This window comes from Monodelphis domestica, chromosome 3, assembly GCF_027887165.1.
Source record: "Monodelphis domestica isolate mMonDom1 chromosome 3, mMonDom1.pri, whole genome shotgun sequence".
In the NCBI taxonomy this organism is placed as follows: Eukaryota; Metazoa; Chordata; class Mammalia; order Didelphimorphia; family Didelphidae; genus Monodelphis; species Monodelphis domestica.
The window spans coordinates 45,901,533-45,911,982 of NC_077229.1; the positions used below are offsets into that span (position 1 = coordinate 45,901,533).

At 50.8% G+C, this 10,450-nt stretch overlaps 1 protein-coding gene across 1 annotated transcript in view; it reads right to left on the reverse strand.

Moving 5' to 3' along the window:
* Positions 1-10,103, reverse strand: part of RHOF (ras homolog family member F, filopodia associated) — a 31,468-nt gene extending 21,365 nt beyond the window's left edge. The window contains exons 1-2 of the mRNA XM_007489946.3: positions 9,414-10,103; positions 9,023-9,110 (exon numbers count right to left, since the gene is read on the reverse strand). Coding sequence (XP_007490008.3) covers positions 9,023-9,110; positions 9,414-9,563 — 238 coding nt within the window. The 5' untranslated portion in view covers positions 9,564-10,103. The remainder of the gene's footprint in view (positions 1-9,022; positions 9,111-9,413) is intronic.
* Positions 10,104-10,450: the final 347 nt, after the last annotated feature.

The following is a 10,450-nucleotide window of genomic DNA, read 5'->3' on the forward strand; positions in this document are numbered from 1 at the left end:
CGTCCCCACCGTCCCCATTTCTGCCCTCGAGTTGTTCTTAGGATCATTGGGGGACATCCCACCCATTCCCCTTATTTTACCGATGAGGAAACTGAGGTCTAGAGGGGAGGGGACTTAAGGTCCAAAGTCATAAGGTCAGTTGAATAATACAGGGGAAAGCTGAAGCCCACTCCTCAAGACTGCAGATCAGAGGGGGATACTTAGGTGGCTCAGTGGGTTGAGAGCCAGGCCTAGAGAAGGGAGGTCCTGGGTTCAAATCTGACCTCAGACACTTCCCAGCTGTGTGACCCTGGGCAAGTCACTTGACCCCTATTGCCTAACCCTTACCGATCTTCTGCCTTAGAATCAATGCACAGTGTTGATTCCAAGTTGGAAAGTGAGGGTGTAAAAAAAGAAAAGAAAGCAGATCAGGGAATCTCTCTCCACGACCCTAAGTCATGGGAGGGGGAAAAATCAAGGCAGGGAATGGGGCAGAGGAGGAGAGGAAGGAGGACGAGCACAATGCCCCTAAGATGATGCCCCTTATCACCCCAGGGCCCTCAAGGCCCACTTCCCTCACTTGTCTCCCCTGGGTCAGCAGGCTGGCAGGGGGAGAGGAGACGATTCTCCCCAAGGATGATTTCTTTCCCCAGAAGCCACTTCCTTTCAAGTCTTTTCTCCCTTAGGACCTCCGACTATGCCAATGGAAACAAGATGATTCTGACCCTGGAAATGAATCTGTCCCTGTGGCAGGAAATCAAGGGAGCTCTGCATCAAGGCAGGTGAGACCTCAGGGTTCGAGAGTGTGGTGGGGCAGTAGAGAAGACGAACTCACTTTTTTAAAACCCTTCCTTCCACCTTAGAATCAATACCATGTATGGTTCCAAGGCAGAAGAGCGGTAAGGGCCAGGCAATGAGGCTAAAGGGACTTGTCCAGGACCACGAAGCTAGGAAGTGTCTGAGGCAAGATTTGAACCCAGGACCTCTGATCTCTAAGCCACCTACGTGCCCCTCAAGAACTCACTTCTATTTATTTGCTGCCTTCTACCTTCATTTCCTCCCTAGAGGAAGGAGCAGCTTGGAAAGTCCCAGGCCTGGCCTGAATCACCCTGAGAAGTCTAACTTCTCCTTTGGCTACTTTCACAAGCAATCCACCCCAAGGTGTGGAGGCCCAGCCTTCTGCAGTGACTCCCAGCCTCAGCCTCCTCTTTTTTGCCACCCCTCCCCAACAGCTTCTAATACATCTCAGTCTATCTCTGGTCACAGGGCACAGTGTCTATTACATGGGGGCAGGCACAGTAATCCCAATTTGATTGGCAACATCCAAAGCATCAAAGGGTTCTGGGCAAGTCTGACATCCAGCAGTTTTTTCCCCCTTGAGCTGGCCCAGTGGATCTGTGCTATCGAACCCCTCCTCTCTCCTTCCACCCTCCATCCCTCTCTCCCTTCCTCTCTTCCTCCTTTCTTCCCTCCATTATCCTCTATTTCTTCTACTTGCTATCCTTTTCTCTCTCCTTTCCTCTTTCCTCTCTTCCCTCCATCCTCCTTGCCTTCCACCCTCTCTCCCTCTCATTTCTCCTTACTCTCTTCCTCCTTTCCTCTTTTCTTTCCTCCACTATCCTCTCCTACCTCCTCCCTCTTTTCCTCCCTCCCTCCCTCTCTTTATTCTTTCTTTCCTCTTTGCCTCCTTCCTTCCTTCCTTCCTTCCTTCCTTCCTTCCTTCCTTCCTTCCTTCCTTCCTTCCTTCCTTCTTCCTCCCTCCCTCCCTTTCTCTTTCTTTCTTTCTTTCTTTCTTTCTTTCTTTCTTTCTTTCTTTCTTTCTTTCTTTCTTTCTTTCTTTCTTTCTTTCTTTCTTTCTTTCTTTCTTTCTTTCTTTCTTTCTTTCTTCTTTCTTCCTTCCTTCCTTCCTTCCTTCCTTCCTTCCTTCCTTCCTTCCTTCCTTCCTTCCTTCCTTCCTCCCTCCCTTTCTCTTTCTTTCTTTCTTTCTTTCTTTCTTTCTTTCTTTCTTTCTTTCTTTCTTTCTTTCTTTCTTTCTTTCTTTCTTTCTTTCTTTCTTTCTTTCTTTCTTTCTTTCTTTCTTTCTTTCTTTCTTTCTTTCTTTCTTTCTTTCTTTTTCTTCCTTCCTTCCTTCCTTCCTTCCTTCCTTCCTTCCTTCCCTTCCTTCCTTCCTTCCTTCCTTCCTTCCTTCCTTCCCTCTCTCCTTTCTATTCTTTGCTTTCTCCCTCCCTCTTCCCTTCCTCCATCCTTCTTGGCCCTGAGCTCTACGGTGAATGCTGGTATTTTTCCTCAATCTTCTTGGTATCTCATTTAGCAGTTGGGGAAACTTGACCATGGCAATGGCCAACAGCTGTGTGGTCAGGGGCATTGAGGCAGCCTGGGAAACCCAAAGATCTTGAACTGCCCAAAGGTGAGGGATGTTCAGATTTGATCCACCATCAGGATGGAAGCTCCTTGAGGGCATGGACCAAACTCTGACGTTCTGTTATCTCCAATGCTCAGCACAGGGCTGGGCACAAAGCAGGTCTTCATAAATGATTCCCAACTGGGTGAATGATTTTTTGTTGTCATCAAGTCGTGTCTGACCCTTCAGGTGCCTGTGGACCGTATCACCCAAGTGCTTGTCCCTGGGGTTTTCTAGGCAAGGGTAACAGAGTCATTTGCCATTTCTTTCTCCAGGGGATTAAGGCAAACAGAGGTTAAAAAAGCAAATAATCCAGGAGTATCTGGGTAGCTCAGGGGATAGCGAGCCAGGCCTGGAGAGGGGAGGTCCTGGGTTCAAATGTGGCCTCATGTGCTTCCTAGCTGTGTGACCCTGGGCAAGTCATTTAACCTCCTTTGCCCAGCTCTCACTGCTCTTCTACCTTGGAACTGCCACTTCGTACTGTTCTAACCCCCCCCCCCCAAGGAGGCCAAGTTCCTGCCCCCTGCCACCTCCCAACTCCTCCCACCTCCAACCTCCTCTCCCTCCCCCCCAAGGAAACTTCTGACTTACCACAATTTCCTGTGTTTCAGGGACGGGGTGGGGAAGTGGGGGGGGGGGTTGACATGCTGAGGTGATCTAGCCCTTCAGAGCCCCCGGCTCCTCTCACCCAAGACCTTGGGCTCAGGGACCTCTGCTCATCCCTCTACCTCCCTGACAGCCCCCACAGGTGCCCGACGTCACAGATCTGGGCATTTCCTCCAAATTTCCCCTTGTTCTAAGTAAGAGGGCCCGAGGCTGGGGGTGGGCAAAAAGGCCTCTTCCTTCTCCCCTCACCCCAACCTCACTGGGTCTGCATTGGGTGATTCATTCCTAGATATCTTTCTTTGGGCCTCACTCCTTCCAGAACCATCATCTACACCTCAGGTCACACCCAGCGGAAATAATAAATAACACCGTATGAATGAAACAGCCCCACAGGGGGAAGTGAAAGGAAGAAGCTAAGCTTGAGAACTGAGACTTGGATTCAAGCCCTAGCTTTATTGCTGTGTGACCCTTGGGCAATTCTTATCATCTGATAGGGGCCTCAGTTTCCTCATCTGTAAAATCAGCCTCTGAGGTCCCTTCCATCCAAAAGCTTTCCTGGACCTCTCACTTCTCCTACCCCAGGGAGACAGACTCTATATCAGCAGTTTGTTTTAACCCTATTTTCTGTCTTGGCATTAGTTCTAAGACAGAGCAATGGCAAGGGCTAGGCAATGGGGATTAAGTGACTTGCCCAGGGTCACACATTTAAGAAGTGCCCAAGGTCAAATTTGAACCCAGAACTCCCTATCTTCAGGCCTGGCTCTCTATCCACTGAGCCACTCAGCTGCTCTTAACACATCCGTTTTATTTTATTTTATTTTTTAAACCTTTACCTTCTATCTCAGAATCAATACTGTATATTGGCTCCAAGGCAGAAGAGCGGAAAGGGGTAGGCAGTGGGGGTTAAGTGACTTGCCCAGGGTCACACAGCTAGGACGTGTCTGAGGCCACATTTGAACCCAGGATCTCCCATCTCTGAGTCTGGCTCTCCATACACTGAGTCGCTCAGCTGCCCCTAACATCCATTTTAAAAGACATCTAGATTCACATTTTTTGCTTTGTTTTTCTTGCTTTTTTTTTTAAGATCATGGTAAATGCAGAAATATGTTTTTCACGACTTCCTCTGTAGGATGGCTATTATACCTGAATGGGTGGGGGAGAGGGGAGAGGAAGCAATACAATTTGTGACTGAAATAAAAGAATACTTTTTTTAGAAAAGAGACAGCGAGGTGGTACAGTGGATAGAGTGCTGAGCCGGGAATCAGGACGATCTGAGTTCAAATTGAGCCTGAGACACTTACTAGCTATGGGACCCTGGGCAAATCACTCTGCCTCGATTTTCTGAACTGTACAATGGGGGAAATCACCCCTATCTCCCAGGGTTCTTGCAAAGAGCAATGGGGAGATTTGTAAAGCACTTAGCAATGTGACCTTGGCCAAGTCACTTAACTCTCTAATCCACTGGAGTAGGAAATGGCAAGCCATTACAGTATCTTTGCCAAGAAAACCTCATGGACAGCATTGGTGTGCTATGGTCCACAGGGGAAGGAAAAGTCAGATATGACCAAATAGTGGGCAGAGAGAAAGTTTGATAAACTGAGGCCAGACAAGTTTTCAGGCTCTCGGCTTCTGTGTTGGTGTTGGCTGGGGTGGGAGTGGGGAGGGACTCATATGGCTGCTTCAGAACAGCAAGCTAAATTAGGGTAAATTTTCCCTAAAAGTAATGTCTTCTCTCTCTGTCTCTCTCTGTGTGTCTCTCTGTGTGCCTCTGTGTGTGTGTCTCTCTGTCTGTCTTTGTCTCTGCCTCAATCTGTCTCTGTCTCTCTGTCTCTCTGTCTGTCTGTCTGTCTGTCTCTCTCTGTCTCTGTCTCTGTCTGTCTGTCTGTCTGTCTGTCTCTCTCTGTCTCTCTCTCTGTCTCTGTCTGTCTGTCTGTCTGTCTCTGTCTGTCTGTCTGTCTCTCTCTGTCTCTCTCTCTGTCTCTGTCTGTCTGTCTGTCTGTCTCTGTCTGTCTGTCTGTCTGTCTGTCTCTCTCTCTGTCTGTCTGTCTGTCTGTCTCTGTCTGTCTGTCTGTCTGTCTCTCTCTCTTGTTCTTCTCCCCTTCTCCTTTCTGATTAACATAGATTACAAATCAATGGCCAGACTCGAAATTTTCATGTTAACAGGACCCAGGCCCTCCTGGAGATTGGGAGTCATGAGACTGGAAGGTCCCCTGAGGCTGGGGGCCACGTGATCCCTTTTGGACTTTGAGACCCAAAGAACAGAGATGGATGAATGTGTTTTCATTTGTTCATTCATACATTTGAACGTCCATTCCTCACCCCTCCATCCCTCCATCCCTCCATCCCTTCATCAGACCAGCAACTCTGCATGGAGCTTTCTTCATCTGTGACACTGACACCAATGAAAGACCATTTGATCTTGGCTCTGTCTGCAAAGTAGCACCAATTACATCTGTTCTCCTCCTTCCCGACTCTCAGGGGTGAGAAGACAAGAGAATTCTACAACCACCATCTTTATAACTGCTCCCTGGATCATCTCTGGGGCAAAGTCATAGATCCTAATAGATCATGGGTCCTCAGAGGCCATTTTACAGATGAGAAAACTGTGGCTCAGAGTACTTGCTCAAGATCACACAGCCTAGACTATGTTAAAGGCAGGATTTGAACCCAGGTCCAAGTTTGGTGCTCTTTCTACTGTATCCCCCTGTTTCCTGGGCTTTTCATCCCCACCAAAAGAGGAAGCTTTGTCATCTCTAGTAGAATATAAGCTCTCTGAGGGGAAGTTTCACCTCCTTTTTGCCTTCAAGCCCCCAGTGCCTGGTATACAGTAGGTGCTTATCAATGCTTGTCAGACTGAAATGAAGGAAATGTCAAAGGGGTGTTTGGTCTGCTGCTAGGACATAGGGAGGCTCCAGTTCCCTACGTATATGGGGAGCTCACTACATATAAGGGAGGCCCTCAAGGCCAACCCCTCCACAGCAGAGCAGAGTAGAAGGGGTCATGGTGCTGGACCACAAAACCTAGTGCTTGCCCTGAGCCTTCTGAGGAAGATAAGCCTAATGGGGAGTGGAGGGGTGAGGCTGGGAGGCGGGGTCACTCATTGGCCAGAGCTTGAAGCTTTAGGCTCTTCCAGATATCTTTGGGATGCTTGTTCCCTCTCAGCATGGACAATGCTTAAATGGGACATGTAGAATGATGCAAAGCAGAGCCCAAATCTGGTGGATTGAGCTGGGACCTGCTAGACCTTTTCTGAAATCAAGAATAGTTCATGGGGTTCTTTGTTTGTTTGACACAGAATAATTGTACTTTCCCCCTTTAATAGTAGGTGGTCCAGTGGACAGAAAACCAAACTTGGAGATGGATGGAAAGTCCCGGGTTCAAGTCTAGCATCCATCACTTCCTAGCTATGTGACCCTAGGCAAGTCACTTAACCCCAGCTGCCTAGCCCTTACCACTCTTCTGCCTTAGTATCAGATTCTAAGAAGGTAAGAGTTTTTAGGTTAAAAAAAAAAAGGTATTATAACATGGATTTCTTTTTCTCCCCTGGCCTACAAGGGTCTCTACACTTGGCCGTGACACCCAGGGCAAGTCATTTTCTTCTTCCTAGACTCATTGAAGAGTGATGGGCCTGGACAGGGTGATCGCTAAGCAGTATCCCTGCTTTTTAGGGTTCTTGATAAGAAAACACATCACAGATTTGAAAGTATATAAATGTGAACTATTCTTCCAGCTCCTCTGATATGTTCTGAATTAAAGTCCCTCCCAGTCATGCCACTAAAGGAGGCTGGGTGGCCCTTGGAGTCAGGAAGACTCCTATTCCCAGGTTCAAATTCAGCCTCAGATACATTAGCTATGTGGCCCTGGGCAAATCACTTCACCTTGCCTGCCTCAGTTTCCTCCTTGGTCAAATGATCCCTATTTCGATTGGAGTTTGATTCCACAGCTCTAGACGCGTTCCCCAACTGTCCAGTGGTCCAGACTTCCCAGATTTGACGTTCTGTGTTCTATGGGCTCTCCCACTTCTAACATTCTGTTCTAAGTTCTCACCCAGTTTTGTCGGGCTGATCCAGATCTGATCATCTATTTCTGAATATCCCTCCCATTTCTCATCCTCGGACCCCAGATTCTATGGTCTAAAGTCCCTTCCGGATGGGCCATTCTGTGTTTCTCAGGCCCTGCCTGTTTTGCCGTTCAATTCTTCTATGACTCTTGCCATCCCACCACCATCCCACGTGCCCCCAATCCCTTCTGTCTGGATGTGGAACGAAACAGAACCTCCAGACCTTTGTTCTGTAAAATAAAGAACTTGAAGGTTCCTTTGCTTTCTAAATCTGTTCCTGTAGCCTGGAACAGCGGGGACCTGGAGAGGCCCGAGAGTTCTAGCTCCTGAGTTTTGATGCCACTGAAAACCTGCCCAGATCTTTCTCTCCAAGTGATCAAAGCAACGATAAACACTGGGGCCTGACAGGTGGCAGCCTCAGGCTCGGGGGCTGCAGTTGGCTCCAGCCTGAATCTGTCCCTTCCTGGGGGCAAGCAGGGCCCAGGCTGCTGGGGCAGGTGTCAAAGCTCCCAGGGGACAGAATTCGGAACCCTTCCTTCCACGCTCCTTAAAGGCAGACGATCTCATTTTCACCTCTGTATCTCTAGTAGCTGGCACAAACAGAAATGGTGACCCACTGATGGATGAATGTTTCAGAAAAAGCCAAAGGAGGCTGTCAGAGGCTAACTCTTGGGGGATCTAGGTGGCACAGAGGATAGATCGCTCAGCCAGCCAGCAGTCAGGAAGACCCAAGTTCAAATCCAGCATCAAACCCATATTAGATGTGTGACCTTGAGCAAGTCATTTAACTGCTGTCTGATTCTACTTCCCTAACTGTAAAACAGAGACAAGTACAGCATCTCCAGGGGAAAGAATCAGAGTCCTGGGCTCTCATACTAACTCACTGTGGGATCCTTTCCCCGCCCCCACACACACAGTAGGTGCTTTTAAAAAGAATTATAATAAATTTTGATTTTTCCAGATTATATATCAATACCATTTTTCAGTCTTTGTTTTCAGATATTTTGCAAACCATCCTTGAGCTCTTGCATGTTGGAGATGGTCTTAGGATATGTCAGACTCAAGTTTTATTATGTTATAAAGTATCTTAAAAGCCCCCCTCAAAAAAAAAAACCTTTCAAAGTGTGAGCTTGAGCTCTTTGTGCCTCAGTTTCCTCATCTGTAAAAAGATCATCATGCATTAGATGAGCTCAAAGATCCCTGGAGTTCCGAATCCTCTGATCCCCGAAGGGCTGCCATCCTCCTTAATACTTCAAGCATCTATGTTGTCATCCCATGGGTGCTCCCCAACGGGGGCAGAGATGGCCACCCCTCAGTGATTGGGAATGGTGGTCTGGAGCTGCCATCTTATCTGAGAGGGGATGAGCCTCTCCTAACTGAACTTGCTGGGTCCCTGACTCAAACCCTTCTTGGCTTCATAGGATTCCCTAGAGAAGGGGTTCTTAGTGGACCCCAAAGGGAATCATGGATATATATGGGGGGTGATGAGTGGGGAGAAATGGCACGTCTTTGTTTTCACTGAAATGAGCACTTCTCCAGTCATTTCAAAGCATTATTGGGAGGGCTCCACACCACAAAAAAGCACAGGAACCTCCGCACTAGCCTTTTCTTTTTTAAACCTTTCCCTTCCATCTTGGAAGAGCCCTAAGGGCTAGGCAGTGGGGGGGTCAAGTGACTTGCCCAGGGTCACTCAGCTAGGAAGTGTCTGACAGCAGATTTGAACCCAGGACCTGGCTCTCATCCACTTGGACCAGCCCTTGGAGACCCCCTTGCACAAGCAGGCTCCTCCTCCACAGTGTAACGAGTCGGCAGTGTAGTACACGCGAAGGTGATTAGTAATAAGAACTAATGATTTCATGATTAATTAGTGGTTCTAATAATAGCCTCCTGGGCTTCCGGGCTGGGAGTGCCTAGAGCCGAGGCTCGGGGCCCTGCCGATAGATAGCCGGGCTTTCCCCCCAGGAGCGCGCACTCACCTGCCGTGTCGTAGAGGTTCAGGATCACCTCCTTGCTGCCCAGGGTCACGCTGGTGGTGTACTTTTCGAAGACCGAAGGGGCGTAGTGCTGGGGGAAGGGGAGGACGGAGGCGTCAGGGACGGAGGAATCGGCCCCCCACTTGTAAGGCCGTACCCCTGGCCGGAGCACTCCCCGCAGGGGCAGCCACGTCCCTGGAGGGGCTCCCCCAGCCCCCCTCCAGCCAGGGTGCCAGGGGAAGCCCCGGGCGCAGTCCCGCATCGAGGAGGACACGAGAAGGGGGGGGAGAGCAGGAGCGTGGGCCCCCTCCCCGCGCCCCCCCCCCCCGGGCTGCCCCGGCGCGCGGCTGGGGAAGGGGCTGAGCGCCCAGCCCTCCCGTCCTCCGGTCCTCACCTCCGGGAAGGCCCCCTGGCTGTAAACCATCAGCAGCGAGGTCTTCCCGCAGCCGCCGTCCCCTACGATCACGATCTTCAACTCCTTTTTGCCAGGGCCCGGGGCTGGCGCTGGGGCCGCTGCCGGGCCGTGGGGTGAGGGGTCTGCCATGGACCGCCGCCGCCTGGGCCCAGGGCGCGCGGGCGGAGAACTGAGGCCGCCCAGGCTGCCCAAAGCTAGGAGAGAGGCAAGTGTAGGCGCTCATGGCGGGGGGGGGGGGGGGGGGGGGGGGGGAGGGAGGGGGGCGGGCAGGGAAAGGGGGAGGCGGAGCCCTAAGCTCCCGCCCCGCCCCGCGCCAAGCTAGGAGCTGGACGCCCGGGTCCCGGAGCTACCTCGGCCTCCCAGCCGGCACACTCCCGTGCCTCAGTTTCCTCGAGGTCCTGGACAGTACAGGGTCGACTCCGTCTTTGGGAAGGGAAAGGGGCGGGGCTCCTCCGAAGGGTTCAAGACTCTTGGCTTCGCGGATCTCCCCGGGAACTGTCAGTGTGGTCTCCCCTTTCCCAAAAGGGAAACTGAGGCTGGCACAGGCTAAGGAAGGGGCTTGACCAAGCCCAATGTGGTCGCCAGCCCGGCGTCACGTCTCCACCCCCACATCTAGTTGGAGCTCATTTTCCTGAGCTGCCTGGCTTTCTGTGTCCCCTCCCTCCCTCCTTCCCTTCAGACTGGTGCTCTCTCAGTGCTCCCCCTCGGTCACAGAGCTCCCCTTAAAGGGGACTGCATGAGCTCTGTCTGGTTTCGCTTCACCTAGGATGGACGCAGCATCCCTCCGGGGGCCTCCCCATCCTCCCCATCTTCCCAAGGTCAGGATCTCTGCCAGCTCCGAGGCGACTTCTGCATCTCTCCGACTGGCTTCCTTTCCTGGAAGTTTTGTCCCCAAAGCCATTGAGCCCAGCCCCCAGCCCCTCCACAAGACAGTGTTGGTGTGGTGGAAAGGCTGGAGATGTGACCTTGGACAAGTCACTTACTTTATGCTTCATTTCCTCAACTGAAAAGGAAGC